The sequence below is a fragment of the Saccostrea echinata genome, unplaced genomic scaffold (genome assembly GCF_033153115.1).
Source record: "Saccostrea echinata isolate AGI-Se365-2 ecotype Australia unplaced genomic scaffold, CSIRO_AGI_Sech_v1 ptg000015l, whole genome shotgun sequence".
NCBI classification, from domain to species: domain Eukaryota; kingdom Metazoa; phylum Mollusca; class Bivalvia; order Ostreida; family Ostreidae; genus Saccostrea; species Saccostrea echinata.
In genome coordinates this window covers 9,814,428-9,835,023 of record NW_026889764.1, presented here as the reverse complement: position 1 = coordinate 9,835,023, position 20,596 = coordinate 9,814,428, and the positions used below count along the sequence as shown (strand labels likewise).

General features: G+C 32.4%; 1 protein-coding gene across 1 annotated transcript; it reads left to right on the top strand.

Moving 5' to 3' along the window:
- The first annotated feature begins 7,318 nt into the window (after positions 1-7,318).
- Positions 7,319-16,376, top strand: LOC133187831 (sulfotransferase 1B1-like). The gene is made up of 6 exons (XM_061323228.1): positions 7,319-7,384; positions 12,987-13,161; positions 13,458-13,775; positions 13,965-14,074; positions 14,205-14,388; positions 15,123-16,376. The coding sequence occupies exons 2-6, from the start codon at positions 12,987-12,989 to the stop codon at positions 15,224-15,226; spliced, it is 891 nt and encodes a 296-aa protein (XP_061179212.1). The 5' UTR covers positions 7,319-7,384; the 3' UTR covers positions 15,227-16,376.
- Positions 16,377-20,596: the final 4,220 nt, after the last annotated feature.

Here is a 20,596-nt window from a genome sequence, read left to right as displayed (position 1 = left end):
GGAGCAGAGAAACTTTTCAAAGAAATAATGCATTTTCACTACAGATTCAACACAGCCCTACCCTAACACCAGAATCCGTGATCCAGGGTCATGAAATTCAAAAAGTTGGAAGAAGTACCCTCATTATCATAAGTATGCACCTAGTTGAAGATTTTCAAAGAATTTACACAATTTTACTATATCATCAATAGAACCCCCCCCCCCTCCCCGAAAACATAAACAACGGAACCCCTGACCCAGGGACTATAAGTTTAAAAAGGAAGCACCCTTACTCATCATAACTAGTGCACTTTGTGTACTTACAAAGCCCAAGATCAGCTCAACCCAAGATGCAGAAGAATTAATGCATTTTCACTATATTATGAATAGATCCCCATCCTTACACCCGATCATCTGCCCAAGGGGCCATGAACTCACAGTTCTGGAAGAAGCGATTTTGCTCATTATAACTAAACACTTAGTTTCCTTGCTTTATAACCAGAAGCAGAGAAGAATATTTTCAAAGAAATTACGCTTTTTTTTTACAATATAATCAATAGAACCCCTCCACCTTCACCAGAACCCCCGGCCCTGGGGCCATGTATTTCACAATTTTGGAAGAGGCATCCTTGCTTATCATAACCATGCACTTACATGTATTTAAATATCTTGGAGCAGAGAAAATGATTTTCAAAGAATAAATGCATTTTTACTATATATTCTTTAGAGCCCCGCCCTAACGCCAGACACCTGGACAAGGGGCCATGGATATCACAATTTTGGAAGATCCACCCCTTCTCACCATAACTTGTTTGTTTGTTTGCTGTTTAACGTCCCTCTTGAGAATTTTTCACTTATATGGAGACGCCACCAATTGCCGGTGGAGGTTGCAAATTTTGACCTTTGCTTGGCACTCAGGGCCATTGAGCAGTGAGGGATCTTTTTCGTGCTAGCACAAACTGCGCCGCGGGAGCTCGGTTTATACGGTCTTTTCCGAAGGACCGGTCTCCACGTTTCTCAGTAAATTCGAACCCGCGACGTAAGAATCTACTCCTTACACTGCGACTCTAGAGCAAACGCTCTAAATACTGCGCCACGCGGGCGACACTCATGATAGCTTTTTACATAGTTGCTCATCATAATTATGTGCTTAGTTATTTTTTTTAATACCCAGGAGCAGATTTTCAAAGAATTAATGCATTTTCACTATATAATCAATAAAGCTCAGCCTTTATACCAGAACCCCTGACACAGGCCTAAGGGCCATGAATTTCACAATTTTTGAAAAGGCACCCCTGCTCATCATTACTATGTACTTAGTTTGTTTGATACCCAGCAGCAAAAAAAAAAAAAAAAAAAAAAGATTTTCAAAGAATTAATGCACTTTCACCATATGATCTATATAGCCCCACCCTAGCACCAGAATCCTTGACCCAGGGCCCATGAATTTCACAATTTTGGAAGAGGACTCAAGTCTTATTACAACCATGACAATAGGAGAAAAGAAGTTTTTTTTTAAAGATAGCATTAATTTTTATGGTTTTAACCCCACCCCTCAGGCCCCAGGAGATCAGGGACCATAAAATTCACAAATTTTGTTCCCTTCACTCATTTATGCTGTATGCCAAATTCGTTTGAATTGGTTCAGCGCTTTCCGAGAACAACACACACAACGCATGACGACGGACGAAAACAGATATCAATAAGTCACCTGAGTGACTCAGGTGACCTAAAAAAAAAGGCAGAAAAAAGAACTGTCTGAAGAAAAGGGAAAAAAAGAAACTTCCAGTGAAAAAAAAAATTAAAGTACAGACTTTAAATGATTTTATTTTCTTTAGTAAACTATTGCCTTATTTCTGCCATTTAATAATATTATTTTATCAAACAAAATGAGCTTTACAGTACAGTGATCACTAAAGACAAATCCCTTGATGAAATACAGTCAAACTCGGTTATAAAGAACTCACTGATAAAGAATTTCTGGTCAGAAAGAATCTTTTACGGATACAAAGAATTTCGGTTATAAGAAAACAAAATTCGGGGTCTCAGTGACTTCCTTTAACTGTAATGTCTCAATTAAAGATGCTTCACGCATTAATGATAAAACTTTTTCATTAATCAATCACAATTTTAACAACTTTTGAGATAACGTCAAATGGTAATCATATCATCCATAGATAGCAATGCCATCTACTAATAATATATACAATGTACGTATCACATCATTTATAGATAGCAATGCCATCTACTAATGAGTTGTCCGGTAAAATCGAGGACAAAGCGTTTTTATCGAAAAATAATGGGCGCACTAAGATGAAATTTTCAGCAAATGATTATCATATTTTATTGTATCTTATTTTTTTCTAAATAAAAACAAAAATAAAAATGTTATTATGATTAAATGTTCACGATTCTACGGTACAGGATAAAAAAAATCAGGGTCTCATTAGAGAATACACGGGCATTATTTCGAAATAATAGTAGTTAGTAGATGAGGCTAGGGTAAAAATTATCCTATTTTTAATCCAATATCTGTTATGTCGTCTTTTGGAAAATTTCAAGGCATTTGCTTAATTTTTGATAGTTTCCCGAACATTTGAATTGGGAAAGTAGTGAACACAACACACGAAAAATGGCGATGTTTGATGTAACGGTGCATCGGAGAGCAGTTCAGTTTGATTTAGATGTAATAATGACGCCCTAAGAAACTTTAAATGACTACAGAAAAAAATACAGAAATTTCACTAGATCTTTAGCATACAAGTGAAATTGGAGTTTTCTAAGCGGAAGCTTTTTGATCGAGTCCCCGGGTTGAACAAAACATAAGGACAAACTACTGTCAATAACGAAAGACGCTGTCTCTGTAGACCGTCGATATAAGATAGCGTATTTTATTGAATGTAGTGAAAGAACTGTCCAGAACTTACTAATAAATCTTCAGAAGGTCACATGTGTGTGCGAGATCAGTTCCTCGACTGTTTGTGGAAGAATAAAGAGAATCTTAAGTATGTGCATCAATGATATTCCCAAATTTACCCACTTTTTTTAGCAAAGAGGAAACGTGACACTGCTTTAGACACTTTGACTTTATCATCCATGTACCACACATAAATAAAATCTCATATTTTGTTTATTTGAGCATATATCTATTTGAAATATGCTATTATATTAATGAAAATTGTACTAAAGAGTAGTAAAAAATTTAGAACACAGTGATGATTATTTTTCACTCTAGAAAACTTGTCCACGATTTTACTGGGACAACCCTTGTACATATCACATCATTTATAGATAACAATATCATCTTCTAGTGATATATACTATCACATCATATATAGATAACAATATCATCTTCTAGTGATATATACTAATCACATCATATATAGATAACAATATCATCTTCTAGTGATATATACTAATCACATCATTTATAGATAACAATATCATCTTCTAGTGATATATACTAATCACATCATTTATAGATAACAATATCATCTTCTAGTGATATATACTAATCACATCATTTATAGATAACAATGCCAATCTTCTAGTGATATATGAAATTGAATCGAAGGAATTTAACTTTAATCTTTCTCTTTAAAAATTTTGCTTTGTAATAAGCGTAATTCGTTATATCCTTTATGTTAACAATACATTTTAAAGTCACTTAGCTTTAAGCGTCAATTCATTATAAGCGTGTTCGTAATAAACGTGTTTAACTGTATTTCTTATATACAGTATATGTAATAATAGTTTTCAATTTCAGGTTTCTCTGTTTTCTTGCAAGCTTTTTCAGTGTAAGAGCAACCTTGTTGATTATTCACTATTGCGAATTTCATCTGAAATACGCTGTTGCTGATGATCTATTCATGTAAATAAGCACTCACTTTAAAATGCTTGAATTTCGCTTGGATCTCGTTACAGAGTCATTAATTAAGAAGCGTGAAACATATATATTTAGAATCAATGAGTTCGTATCTATAGGTACAAGATAATTAGCAAAAAGCCTTATCAAACTATCAAGGAAATAAAAAAAGGAAAAAACAGTTCGCAGAAAAAAAATAAATATAATGATTAGAACGAGTCTTAATGATTAACTATTCCGCTTCTAATTATGGCATAGAGTACAGGTAGACTTTTAATGAGTGGCACCTTCAAGGTAAATCATTAAATTTCTACCCCCAAACTTTCTTCTAAGTCCTTGTAACCAATACATGTATCTGTTAGGAATATACGCATATAAAACAAGTTGAAAATTAGACATGTAATAGAGCGAAGGTGATTATCGAATTAATATTACAACAACAATTGATATAATTTGAAAAATAAAATACCTCGGATTGTGCAATACCTATTCCGGAGTGATATCAATTTTTTTTAATAAAACAGCTACTCCTGCAATACCCTACAGCGAGTGTTAACAAAAGTTCATAAGAAAAGTATGTAGGATTTAATCTTTTTAATCTAATGAAAGTTAATTTATTTGATATCCTCTTAGTTTTAAAGAAGTGTTCAATTCATTACATGCAATGTCAACAAACAGGAGAATATTAACAGGTTGTTATCTCTCTGACTGATAGTATATAAAGGTGCACACTAAGTCCTAAAAAATGCTTAATCACTGTTTACCTCGCAAACTTTTATCATTTCTACGTAAATACCTTAAGAATTATTGCCGCTATAGACCTTGTTTACAAATACAATCTGTAATTTGGTAGAATTTTTTTCTGATATGTTTCGTAACAATCGGAAGGTAATTAAAAAGAAAAAAAAAACTAATTGGACTACGTATTGCTCCGTCCACCTGATCAATGCATAAGCCTGAAGATGGATATGACTAATCGACAGGGAATGCTTACTCCTACTAGGCACCTGATCCCACTTCCCGTGTTTCCAGAGGTCCCTGTTTTATGATCTTTTCTCTTTTTACTAAATTAATGATTGATTTTACTGTTCTTTATCTTCACCTTTTACACTCATTATAATGAATAATTCCATTCTTTTCTTTGATGCTACATGTAACTGGAACCATTTATGATATGCAAATTTTTAATGCGTTCTAAATCTTCAATCCGGTTTAAGTGCTATTTCAATTTTTCAGTAAAAAATAATAAATTGTGCGACGTAGAAAATTGTTTACAGGATACGGAAATTCGTTTGTTAAATTTTGAAAATGGTATTTACGATTTAATACAAGATTTATACGATTGAGAAAATGGTTTGTACTATTAAGAAAATCGTAATTATGATTGTGCTCGATTTTAAAAATTCTTTCAACAGTTTTGGATGGATATGCATTTGAACGATTTAGAAAATTGATCGTACAATTTAGAAATTATAGTTTGTACGATTTTTCAGGTCGTTACTACGATTTTTCAATTGTTTGTGCGGTTATAGATTTTTTTTTTTTACGAATCTTTAAAATTGTTTTTTTTTTAACCGTTTGAACAATTGAGAAAATCGTTTGTAAGATTGAGAAATTCGTTTGTACGATTTAAAAAATCATTTGAACGATTTAGAAAATTGTTTGTACAATTTTGGAAAAACAAGGCAGAAACATTGTATGTAAAAAACGCAGCTCTCATACGACTGTTCTGAAACAATTGATACAGTCAGAACATCTTTTTGGCAAAAATATTTTACCCGGATCAAGGATTACAAGTTTAAAAATCTACACACACACCCTCCTCCAACGTTTGAAATCGTTCCTCTGATCCTGATTGGCGAAGATTAGATAGCAAATAATGAAAAAGAAATAAGATCGAAATCAAGCTGCTAGATTATAATCAGTATTACTATTCAAAGTTTAAGTGAAATCCATTTTGCAACAAGGCTTGTTCCTGATGCGTGTTTTTTTTTTTTTTTTTTAACTTTGTCAACACTTGCAGTTTTGTGCTACAACGCAATTGCACTTCTATAGCAACATCGTAAACTAAATCTGACTAAAACACAAACGAAACGTAAAAAGCATATAAAAAAAATCGTCGATAAATTTGTGAGCATAGAAAATGTGCTTTTCCCAAATGCATAATTATCAAGTACGGTTGAGCATTCTTATTATTTTAAAAATGTTAATGTTCAGTGTACAGATAAGAAGCATCGTTTTTCAAAAGGAGAAATAGGGGTTTTTGTATGAAGAAGGTAGAGCAATTTGGGGGGAAATGGATAAAGTGAAAATTAGACAATAGATAAAAATGAATGTACATGTCCGTAACTTACCATTTATCTTAGTTATATTTCATCTTTCACTTTTTAAACTCTTAAGAAATCTCTCTTTTTTTTTTATTTGATAAAACAACAGCTTTGAAAAATCGTACATTTGACATTCTTAAATTGTACAAACGACTCTTATATCGTCCAAAGGATTTTCTTGCTTGTTTCATTGTTTTTCTTAAACTCGTATAATTTCTTAATCGTACCAAAAAATTCTAAGTCGTTTAAATGATTTTCTAATCTGTAAAAACGATTTAAAAATCATACAAAGATTTTCTAAATCGTACAATCGATTTTAAATACGTACAAATGATTTTAAATATCTTTTACACGATTTCATTTATTTCTTCCTCGAAATTGAAATTGCACTTGTACGCCGCCTTACAAAGCGCTATTGTAGAAAGCAGAAAGTAATAAACTATTGCCAGTAAAGAATAATAATTTCTTCAAGTTTTGTTTTTGAAAAAGACAAGCATGTACACAATTTCCAAATTAAGATAGGAGAGACTTATTACTAATCTGAGACTTAACATGGATTAGACAGAACAAAGATGTAAGAACGAGATGACATCTCGTTTGAACGAGATAATAAGTCGTGTAAACGAGAAAAAAGTCATGTGAACGGGAAATTGTCTCGTTTGAGCGATACATAATCCCGTGCAAACGAGATGATTAGTTGTGCACACGAGGTGTGTTGTACATGTACCGACGTCATAATAAGTCGTGCAAACGAAATTATTTCATACAAAATAATACATAATATCTCTCTCAAACGACTTTATACTTTACAATATATAAAAAGAATTATTTGCATACTAAAAATCCAATTCTATATTAAAAACAATGAAATAGTTATGATAAGACCATCAAAATGAAGAAAATATTAGTGAACACATCATTTAATTAATACATTTAACCTCTAGCAAAGAAGATTAGGGCAAAAATAGAAGCCCAAATCCCCCAAAAAGAACAGAAAAGATGCTAATATATGCTATGGAACTGGAGTGATGCAGCATTGTTTTTTAAGGTGGCCAGATGCTTTTGGCAGCCTATGACACGTACCTATAAACCATTGTAGACACAAGGCACATAAATATTTGTAAAAGTTGACTAACTAGAACGATCATAGCCAAATTAAGCGTCGCAGCACTCAACAACGGAGAACAACGTTTGTCGTGGATACAATAGGAAGGTGAGAAATTTACCTCATTAACCCTTTATTTGATTGAATATTTGAGAAGTATATTCACTTCTTTCTTTAAAGTATGTTTTAAATATTTAAACATTCTATAGAAAACTTGATGAATCATACATGTAATTATGAAGAGTTTTAAATTAACACAATACAAAAATCATGTAAGAAAATGCAATGAACATGAGGCAAACTAACATATGTTTTACTCATATTCAAACTGTGCTTCATCGTTTACCGGTATATATATATAAAGCAGTATATTGATCAGAATTATAGTCCGCCATTTTCTATCTCACCTTGACACACAATCTAGTGACGTTGTTAGCTTACAGAACTGTGTAAATAACAAAATCGTGAAATATCAATATGTAAACCTTGTGAACAATGCGTAAGAATTTGATCACTTCTTATAAATCCTCTTCTGCCGAAAGATATAAGTAGGAAGACAAAATGATATAGAAAGCTTTATTAACCTAGGCTAGCAAGCTATTTTTTAGTATTATTTTCAAATTTTCAATCAATTTCGAAATAGGAATTTTAATTACATGTATATCTGTCACATTTTTAAAGAAAATGTGTTTTTTGAATAGAGATAATCTTATTTCTCCAAATTACATGTACCAATAGACAACTATACAGTTTCTGACAAGTACTTTACAATTTTTTAAGTATAGCATTATTAAAGAATTACAAAAGAGTTGACTGTCTAACGCACGTGATAACAGCAACACTATCTTGATTTCGGTATTTTCAGAAGGCTGTTTACATGTATCATTCATTTGGGTTCCCGCCTTGCTATGAAATTAAATAAAACAATCGAGTGCAAAATACTGAATGTGATTTCATTTCAACGACTTGAATTTAAGGAATTTAAAGCTTATGCATTGTCGTTATAGTGCGACAATTTTTCATCACTCCAGAATTTCGAAATATATATATGCTAATATATTTATATATATATACATGAGAATATATATATATACATATGCTAATATATATATATATATATATATATATATATATATATATATATATATATATATATATATATATATATATATATATATATATATATATATAGTGAAATTGTAGTAAAAGTCCACGGTATAGGTAGGTTATAAATTAAAATAAAATCCAAGATAAACAAACAAGTTCACATTTAATTATTACACTAAGCGCTTTCGCCGTGAGGCTCTTCAGAGTGTAACAAAGTTTATAAAAACAATACAACTTGGTTGTTATGACGTCGTTATTGTGACGTCATAAAGGCAGCATTATATATTGGCGCAGGTAAATGTCATTAGGGCGCCAAAGTAGAGAATTGAACATATGTACATTGTGATGAAATAGACTGCTAATTTTAAGCTATAATGTTCAATTTACATTTAGTTTAGGTTTAAATAATTTAACAAAGTAATCTTCCTTGGCTCTCCGTAATTGTTCATTATTTTCTAGAACTTTATAAAATGGAAATATTAAAAAGTTTCCATTCGCACATGAATCAAAATGTTCACTGCATGGCGTATTCCTGACAGAAGGGTCCCGTATTTGTTGTTTATGGACTCTTACGCGGTCAGCTAGTTTGTTACCGGTCTGTCCAATGTAGTTTTCCCCGCATGAAGTACAAGTCATTTCTTTTTTTGGCGGGGGGGGGGGGGTTCCATGCATATCATATGTGGCGGTTAAAAAAGTACAATAAAAGAAAAAGACTATTAAGTAGATTATAATAAACTAATTGTTCAGTAAAAAATTAGAGGCCTTTCAATCTTTAAAGTGTTTCCATATCAAAATATTTTTTTCTAGTATAAATAAACATCGGGCATGATAAACATGTTTGTTGTGGAAAGTACTGTGCCGTATTAAGGTATCACACCGGTAATTGACCAATGAAAATGAACTTATTCAATTGTAGTCCATACATACATGTATAAAATTAATTTTTTATGAGACTTTTTTAAAAAATTTTCTTCCAGTCTATTTTTACAATTTTAGTACCTGTGCCTAGTACATTTTATATACTTTGTAAATACATAAATAAATTTTGACAGGAACTTTTTTTTTTCAGAGCATAGGAGGCTACTTCCTGGGTAGCATTTTAATTTTCTTTAACTAAGAAAACTGAAAACTTAGGATCCACCCCCTCAAATCTGCTGCCGTTAATTGTCTCTCTAGCGTTAGGGGAATATGGGTGATTTGCATCAATTACACTTTTTTTTAACTCCGTCTCTCTGGAAAATGGTCGGGATTTTTTGGCATGGTGTTACGAAAACTTAGTCGTATTACCTTCGGTCCCACAACTGAGAATTTATGAAAATAATGTTCAAAATGGAATCTTAACAAGTTAATTATAAGTTTTTCTTATGCCCATATTCAAATCAATTTAAATTAATTATCTAAGAAATATATCTGTATGCCCATTGATAAACATTTATAATTAAAAAGGAAATCGGAATGGGAGAGAGCGGAGAGATGAATGCGAGGTAGGATTGGATTTTGAGAGAAGAAGGCGACAAATTTTAGGGTCTTTGGGATGAAAAATTGTCATGTATTAGGGAATTGATGAAAGGAAACGAGTTAGTGCACACTTACATGATTATTGCCGATTCCCTATTAATCAAACAAACAACAGAGATATTATTTTACTTGTTTAATTTGGCGCTTCTGGCCGCCGTGATCAATTTGCTGGGGCTACCAAAGGGCTGCCCCACAATCAAAAATCAATACAACAAATGTGACGACCAAAATCGGGCGGATCATGCACTGGGTAGGTCACAAGTGCATGAACGTCACCGATTGAATTATCAATCAAGTTCAATCAATCAATCATCAATCAATCAATCAATTCAATATCAATCAAGTCAACTGCTTGGCAATTACAAGCCAATGCACAAATTCAAATCCTGCATTTCAATTTACATGTGCAAGTAGGATAAACAATGGAATGAGCGTAAGAATATGTGTTGCATTCCTCCAGTTGCGTTGAGGTGCGACGGAATACGCCACTTGCCAGGGCCATGAATACTCATGTCTACCACGAGTAATCATGGAACTGCAACCACCACGAATGGGGGTGCCAAGAACCATGGTGACGGCAGTACCTCAACGTAAATGGTCAGCGTCGACCAGGGCCTGCTCATTCACCAATACAAACTTACAAAACAAGTGTCTTACTAGTCAATTACTTATACTATTCAATGCATTAAAACAAAATATGAATTTAAATCGTCAACGGTCATTCACCTATTCCGTTATAATTGTTGAAATGCAATTATGGACTTGTCAGTATAAAACAACTCCCCGTTTAATCTAAAATTGTGGATCCTTACCTGCACTGTATTTTCCGTTCCGTTGGTTTATTTTATCGTATTACTTACCTACTAGGCTGTTACTCCTGTTACGCATATTTATGGCTTTTCTAAAAAAAAATTAAACTATCTTTGCAAGTATTGGTTATAGTTGACCTAAAAAGTTTGGAGTGTATCAGACCAAAATTGAACAAAAACGAGATATTTACGTCACCTCTCAACATTTAGAATACTGTTAAAACTATATGTTTGTCCTTAACTCCCCCCCCCCCCCTCATTTCCCCAGCTGTATAAATCAAATTTATGAAACAACTACAATCCATAGTAAAATTTAAAAAAAATCATTGGAATGAGAGAAAGTAAAGATATGTGAGCCTTGTAACAACTACTGGATGCATAAACATGTGCATTTTATAGCCAGCGTTTCAAAGCTAAAATAACCTCCCCTGTTGCATCTTGATTGCAAATGTGCTTTAGCGGTTGCTCCCTAACTGTAGTGAATGAGATAAGATTTTAAATTTTGCATTCTACAAATACCCCCCCCCCCTCCCCCGGTTCCTACGGCCATGCATTGTACATTCGGCATACTTATTGTTCGTATCATTCAATTGTCACTAACGTAAACAATACGTGTAAACGATATGTTATGCCCCGAAAATGACGGGAGATTTATAACTTTCTTGACTTTATCGCAAAACAGCAGCAGTAAGTTATATAATTTGAGGTAATTGCGATACTAAGTATGCTGAGTATCCAAAAAATGTCTATAAGGGAGTAGTTTTATCTCTGGTAAACTTAGGTATAAGCGTGGACAATTGTGTATTATACATAATTATACATGTATTTGGTAATAATTAAACAGAATGATAAAATTAGTCTCAAGGCTTAAATCCCCATTAGACACTGACATAGGTGCGCAATAGAATAAACAAGCACAATAAAAAATCAGAGAAAACAAAATCTGGAGTATGTTGCAACTCTTTGTCCATGAGTATGTGGGCTGGAAAAAACTGGCAAACTTGATAAGGCATACTTCTGGACATATCCTGGATATCCCTTACCAAATTAGCTTAAAATTGAATATCGTAGTGTACCTTAAATAAATGGATCAATATTGTTTTGACAACACATTATTAACTTCTTGGTTTTGACTTTCTTATATACTAGTAAATGCAATATACTAGTTGATATTCAATATTGCAATTTCATATCAACCTATTAAATCTTTAAATAATCGATGATTCATATATAATTTCTATTTAACTGATTATTCGACAAGCTTTGTTTCCCCGTCTCGTCGCACACATTAGCAGACTAGCCATTCCAATATAGTCTGATAAGCAAAAACTGAATTACAGCAAGCTGATATATTGAATTATCAATTTGTGAATTTTAATTTCCTTTTTAAAGCATCAAAATGAAGATCAAAACATACGGAGCAAGTAGTTGGTGCTGCTTATCCTAGTGAGACTCCTGACCAATCACTTTGTTTATCTGCCTATCACAGTACTCTAATAGCTTAACTTAATATCAGAATTCAATCGATCCGAAGGAGATGATGAACCACTTTGATTTTGCCCATCTATTTCAAATATTACCAGTTTATTTGAAATATGCCCCCCCCCCCAAAGCCCCGCTTAGCCAAATTATACTTTCCCTTAGAATGTAATCTAATAGCTGCAATTAATTGTAGCTGGATTAGGATTATATATATCACTTGCCAATTCCCCTTTATATCTAGTTTTAGCACAACTGCAACATTTCCTACTTATTTCTTTTTTGCAAATCTTTAATTACTGTTCTAATTAATTACTGGGAAGTGATAAGGTCATGCTTTGATGGAAACGAATCTTGTGCCCATTGCAGCTGTTGACCCACTGATAAAGCTGTCTTTAAAAAAAAATTAAAATTTAAAATGTTGACCTGTTTTTGGTAATGCAGCTGAAAATAACTAATCATGGTAACATATATCTATATATTATATATATATAATACATACATGTATGTCGAACGCCAACGAATGCAAATAAGATTTAGCTGACCCCGCTCATTATGTGACGTAAGCGGTCCAACATCTCATCGACAGGTCCAATATCTCATTCTGTGGTCAAACATCGATTTTTTTATGCCCGCTCAGTAAAACATAGGAAATGTTAGACTTTTATTAGTATTGATTTATATAGGAACATATTTTTAAAGGTATAACAAAGACCATTGTATGTCACTCTTAACAACTAATATTCAAATGCTAGTGATAGTGAATGTTGAACAGCAAACGTATTCTTTCTTTCAAGATGAACCAAAAAGAAATCAAAGATTCCAGTGGAAAGGTAATTCTGCGAGCAGTGGAATACGATGGAATACTATTTCCAGCCGAAATAGCTGGGAATTTGGAGGAAAAATTTCGGCAACTGAACAACATGACATTTCGAGATAGTGATGTATGTGTGGTGTCATTTCCAAAATCTGGTAAGTGATTGTAAAACATAGAATACACATATATAATATCAGCCACTTTGTGAAAACTGAATATTGTTGAGCAAACAAAATTTCCTACATACTTATAACGGTTTAATTGAATATAATTTTACTTCAAGCTCAGCATTTGATGATTTAAGTTTTGTTTCATGATGACATCATCTTTCATGCATTATTCATTGGTACGGAAGTTATCACCAGTTATTAAAATTTGACATTCTGATCTTTTACCCTAGAAACATCAAATGTGAAGTTATTTTTAGGTAAGAGAGATTTCTTTCATTTAGGAACACACTGGTGTTATGAAATAGTGGCTATGCTAAGAAACAATACTTCTGAGTTTCAAATAGTTGTTCCTCCTCTGCTTGACTTGTTTCCAGTAGAAAAACTTAAGCAGGTACCCGATGGTGTATATGTATCACACTTTATACCCCGACATATGCCAAAGGATTTCTTGGAACGGCGATGTAAAATTATCCATATCTACAGAAATCCAAAAGACGTCGTTGTTTCAATGTTTCATTTCCTAAAGAAAACAAAGATGGGAGAAATGCTGAAAGATATGGAATTTGATGTATTTTTCGAAATGTTTATAACTGGAAATGGTATGAATTCTCTCTCTCTCTCTCTCTCTCTCACACACACACACACATATTCAAAAAGAAAAGTTAAATGATCAATATCTAAAGTTCACTGAACTAGTACTTTTTTTTTTATCTCTCTTCAGATTTGCCTGATTTTTGAACTCTATATGATAATAAATATATTCAAAACAGAAATGATTACTTTCACAGTGCCATCTTCTGGGGGTTCATGGATGAACTTTATAAAAGAGTGGATGGACTTTACCAACAAAAACACCTCCTACCCATTCATGAACATTTGCTATGAGGATATGAAGAGGGTACAGTATATTTCATGTTATAATTTTCAAACAAGTCTTTATGAATTTGAAAACAGCAGCTATCATTTTATTCATTTCATCACATTCCTGTAACTCTGTCGTTTGTAATTTCTATTGTATTAATGTATAGGACCTGAAGGGACACGTCAGAAAAATCTCCAATTTTCTAGAACTTGAATCCAGTGAGGAGCTTATTGATGAAATTGCTACAAAATGCGAGTTTAAGACAATGTCCGAATTCAAGAACAGCCATGTCCCCGAATTTATGAGCAATTTGACCAATATAAAGGATAAACATATCATGTACAGGAAAGGTAGATTTTCTTCATATTTCAAAGCAAATATTAAAACATCTGAAATTAGTTACCTTAAGAATTTTTTTCTGAATAAGTAGTACGTCTATATTACATGTTTTGACATATAAAAGTCTTATGTAAATGAATTGGTTGCTTTAAGTATTAAAATGTTGACACGACGTCTGTTGCATTATGTACTTCATTTAAAAGTGGGGGGGGGGGGGTGTCCTCATGTCAGACTCAAAAAATCTTTCTCTTAAAAGCTAAAGACAACCTAAGCATCTTTTCCAAACATAAAAAACTATTTTGTGATGGTTTGGAAGGGGGGGGGGGCACTTTCCTGAGTCAATTTTCATCAGAAACATGACTTTCCTTACCACTTTAAGAAGGGTCCGTGTTTCCACAGGGAGAGAGTCCAAGGTCATTTTTTCATTACTTTTAAATAGAAAATTTAATATCTCTGAAAATCTCAGAGGGAGGGGTTCTGCTGACCCTCCCCTTCTACATCCGTGCATGGATGATTCCATCTCAAATATTTTAATACTAAATTATCATCTCTACGTCCAACAGGCAACAAAACTGACTTAATGACATCAACAATTTTCTGCCATTTAGTATATTAAAATTTTTAAGTGAAGCTTTTGATATAAATGTTGTTAAAGGTCTTCCATACTGAACCCCTCCCCACCCGCCTCCCAAAAAAAAAATTATTATGTTTTTGTAAATATTCATTACCTAAGTAAAATTTGCAGGTGAAGCAGGAGATTGGAAAAATTGGCTAAAGGTTGCCCAGAGTGAGGCTGTGGATTCAGAAGTGGAGGTAGCAAACATTCCTTTGGACATAAAGTACACCTGAAACAAGCTTTAATGATATTATTCACCTGAATAATTTGCAATTTCCGAGACTGGAATCTGATAAGCAAAATATATGAATAAAGAATATATTTTTTCGTAGAACTTTATTTAGTATGAAAGTATTGCACGCTTAAATTCAGTTAAGGTGTGCAAATGACCATTTAAAAAATGTCCACTAAATTTCATACTTATACTGAAGAGAACGTTCTATGAAGTTTTGTGTATGTCAACTTCTGATGAAAAAAAATGATAAAAGATATTATTAAATATTAATCATTAACAGAAAAAAATCGGTTCTGAATGTACGAATCAAATGTAAGGTAAATCATTGTAAGAAAAAAACAGATAATTATTTGGCCCTTGAAAAAAAATTAGCATTCTGAAATCATTAGATTAAATCAATGTCACCAATGATAGTTTCAAATGAATGATTTGAATTCCACATAGATGATGTATTAAAGGTACACAGGTATGAAATCGCAGGTCACTAAAAATGAGAATTTTGAATTTTGTAGAGTACACTGGCAATTTTAATATTTTGCATTTGTAGAAGCAAGAAAATACTTATTTCATTAAAAAACAACAAAAGAATTATAAAATCAAAACATAGACCACATCAAAGGCTATAGCTTTCATGGCATTTAAATTTCTAAATGTAATTCATTGTATTTTTTGTTACAATGATATATTACAAATTTTCATTTTATTAGCATTTTTCTGGAAACTGATTTTTTAATTCATCTCTTTCATACTTTACTTCTGCGATTTGATTTGATGTAATATATTGGCAAAGATTACATTTGTACAACAAAGGTGCAGTTTTCGATGCATACAAAGCCTCAGTTTGTGACATGAGTTTTCGAAGAGTTTCTTGTTACTTTTATGTTTCAAAATATCGTAAAATGATATATTTCAAGGTTATGTTTTTTTGGCAGGTTAATACAACTTTATTCTTAAAAATAAAGCATTATTTTTATTTATTCACTTCATTGATTTTGCTTGTGACAAGAAAATTTAAGATAAGCATAACTTAACTGAATTTGGACGTACATGTACAGTGTCATAAACAAACACTAAAACTACAGATTTGTAATGGAAAGCATATAACTATTTATATATCTGAAGTGGTGCGAAATACATGTATGTATTTATTGCTGTTGTTCTTCTTTATTTTGAAGCTGATGCTAAACGAAAATGTTTTTAAAATGAAAGGATAAAGAATAATTTGTGTCACAATAATTTTTTAAATACACACAATTCTCACTGCATACTAAAGCGGCCATGACGGGAGGAGTATTATGAAAGTTAACGTCTTATCTTAAACCCACATGTAAAGTGTTAGAACGTCACTGTAAAACTCACGTGTCTTGACTGCAGTTTTTAGCCTGAAAGTGTGTAATTATTACTGGAATATTGAAAATTTATTTTCTCTAATTTCTCTAGATTGAAATTAAGTGTATTCAACATGATAATGCAAAAATGCTCCCGTTCACAGGACCATGGTTAGGGGTAGAATTTATATGTGTGTGTATGATAGGCTGATGCAAGGATTAGCTTAAATATTTTGTAAAAATTCAAAAGAGGAGAATGTTCTCTAAATAAATCGTACTTTCGATGGAAGTGTAACTGCTTTGCTTTGATATAGATTACGATGAAAGGTGGAAAATACCCTCGAATGTTGGGTAACTTGAAATTATCATGAGATATTTCGTATACTAATAACACTATGTCTCCTCCCAAGCAAATATCAAGTACACCTGGAGACAACAAGTTTATTTATGGAACAAAATATAATTATAAATCGTGTTAAACACTTGTGCCGAAGCAACAATGTGCAACACTTGAAAACAATAAAAGTGACCATCACGAAATATGAAGATAAGGAACAGTGAGCAAGAACAATATTCTATTGACACAATACAACTCGGGAGCAGAGCAAACACGGACCTCTAAAAACATCAGAGGTGGGATCAGGTGCCATGGAGGAGTAAACATCCCCTGTCGATAGGTCACATCCACCGTGTGCTCATTGTCATGACTGGACAAACGAAAAATCCTAGATTAGTCCGTGTTTAAATAATGGCCTAACAATTAATACGAAAAAAAAAACGTCAGTCAGCATTCGACTTAATAATAGATAGTTTGGGCTAACAAGGTCATTTTATTGACCTTAGAACTTGCAAAATGATTACTTTAAACGAGAATGTTGATATCCTTGTCTCATAAAGGTGGTAAAGGTATTGTTACATAAGTAAGGGAAGTTGACGATACAAAAGTTGAAGTCATCATGTTTATCATGAAGTTTTGTCGTTAGGATACCATCAACGTCTATTTCTAGTAAGATATCCAAATGTGAAACAGATGTGTCAGACTCTGTGGAATCTTTCATTTCAAGTTCACTGGGATACATAGAGTCGACATATGAATGGAAGTAACTATTGTTAATTGATAATCCGTCATCGATATATCTAAATGTCGAGTTGAAGGCAACAACAAGTATCCTGTTCTCATGTATAAGTTTTTAAATAAATTCTGCTTCATATAGATACAAAAATAAATCTGCTAATAAGGGTCGCAATTGGTACCCATGGGAACTCCAACAGATTGTTGGAAGACCTGATTTCCAAAAGAAAAAAAAAACATATAGATATTGTCAATTAGAAACTCAAGCATCTTTTAAATATCAAATTCAGAATACTCGTGTGTACAATCAGAATTTTTTTTAACAAAATAATTTTGAAAATGACCAGTGACAAGGTAAGTAAATTTACGAGTTTCATTTTATTGATAAAGCAGCTGTCTATGATGTCAAAACGCCAGGAATTTATTGCAGGGAATGATTGTATAAAGTTTTGATGTTATTGATTTTGGTAATACTTTGTGAGTTCAAATTCTCTAAAAGTTCCTTGGAGTTTTTAAATATCCACGTCTGATTTAAAAGACTTCTCAAATATACTGTTGTTTTCCTGAAGTTTCTCCACTGCTGTAAATATTTTAGTGAGGAGTAAAGAAAGGGCTTGGTACACGTAGAACATTACTGGAACGCGCTATGTATCTTTGTTGGTAAGGGTTTTTATGGAGTTTTGGAGTTTTGGAATCCAGTATAGGTATGGTAATTCAAATTCATTTTGTTTGTTGGAAATATTAAAATATCTAAAACTGACATATGGTTTTAAAGAATTTCCTCCTTAGAAAGGGAGCTATGGGTATAAGTTGAATTACCAATTGCAGAATTAAATCCTAGTTCTTCTAAAATACAATTCAAACAATGAACCTTACAGATAAAGACAATGTTATTACATGCTTTGTCAGCGGGGACCAGTACATACTGATCATGTAATCTAATTTTCTGCATTGTCGAAGACAGACGGATAGATGATTTTATATTGATCTCCAATCGCTTAATTCGCGATTTTAATATACATTTAATACCTTGAATCCATCCTGACATGTCAAGGGCTTCATTTTCATAAAGGGTTCACGGCGGTGTGACCGGTCAACAAGGAATGCTTACTTCTCCTAGGTACCTGATCCAACCCCTGGAATTTTCGGTACCCGTCTTTTATGCCCTATTCACAGATTTGTATCGTTTGCAGATATTTTTTAGATTGATCATTTTTCGCTATCTTTACTTTTTTCATTAACCATAGAGTTTGTTTAATTAAAGTAGATTGTAAATTAAGAAAATATTTGACATAGTGTAAAACATTGAGGTATAAACGGTAAAAAGTAAGGGGCAATAATTTGTTATGAGCTTATTGTAAAACTCTCAGATACTTGTTTTGATTCTCCTAAAAGTCTTTAAAATATATATTATTTGGTGTTATTTCGTATAAATTCTAACCATTAAAATACTTAAATTTATTAATCTTTTTATATTTTGTGCAAAAACATATATGACGGTGAAATGGACTTTTGAGCTTGAATACTATTCGTTATATTCATATATTTCACTACATTTGCTCATAAACTAACTGCGTGAATTTGAACAAAGTATTTCTTCCTGCTATTAGCCTGTGATTAACTATTGGATTGGATTGGATTTGTTCCAACATCAGTGCTAAAATTCTATTCCCAACGCTTGCGTGGTATTTCGTCTAGTTTTAAAGAGTTTTTATAGCTACCATGATAGAAATGTGATAAGAAATATCAATGGATGATGAATTGTAAATCACGATACAGGAAGTGGTGGATCTAAAATAGTAAAATTATTTTCCCCTGCTCAGAATCAAATGAATTTCTTCACATATTGCAAAGAGATTTTCACAGCTTTCTTCATCTTGTTATCTTGTTATCAATTAGGTTTTCCTCATTGTGCTTCACGCCAAGTCCCAAACAAAATATTGATTGTTGTGTTCGAAAATGAATATTTCATTCTCTAATTAGAAATTGAATCATTCGCCATAGATTTGAAATTCTTCGTCACGAAATTTGTATGTGGTATTTCAACTGCTTATTTAAGATCATTACGATATATCCGATCAAAGTACAAATATACCGAAATCTGTGACATTGTAAATTTTCTAAACGCACCACTGAGAGTCCGCCATATTTCAAGCAGATTATGAAAATAGGACATGTTGCGCTTTTGCATTCGATATGTTACTAGGATATTTCTTTAATAAACAACCTGCTTTTCCACATTCAGTGAAAAATGTACATGTCAAAATGCCCCATTCCGTCACAACTATACAGACAATAGTTTAATATGCGTCATTGTTATTGACCGCTATCAAAGGTTTCCTCAGTCTCACACTTTTCCTTCTTTCATTTGAATTACATAACCAAAATGATTGTTTCATGTTCAATAAAATTGGCTAGAACATACAAGGTAACTTTTTGTTATGCTGAAAGGCGTAACAAAATTATCTTATAACCCTAAAGGGTTAAAGATCTTATAACCTGTATTCCTTAATATTCTATATTCTTTATCACAAAAAAGACACTGATACAATTTCAATGCGGAAGCAATTAAATCAGAAAAATCAGATCATGTTCCTCTGTATGGCAAAAACAAAATTATATCAAGTAAATGTGAATCTGGGATCAATGCTGTGATCTTTATAATTACCTTTCGTGATCATATCAAAGGATATATTGGAAAATCGCTGTCGTACGATTATCAGATTAGATAATTCTTCATTCATTCACAACTTGTATATTTGATTACACCACATTTCATTGTTACGACTTCCTTGATATTTACATTATAACTAATGCCGAGAGAGTTTTTTTATGTAGAAAATTCAATAATATATTTGTGCAGGGAAAAATACACTCAATACACACCTATTTTACGTCATGATTTTCCTATTTTTATTACAAGGTCACCTTGGACATTGGTTGTTCTTGCAGTCATGAATTAGCCTAT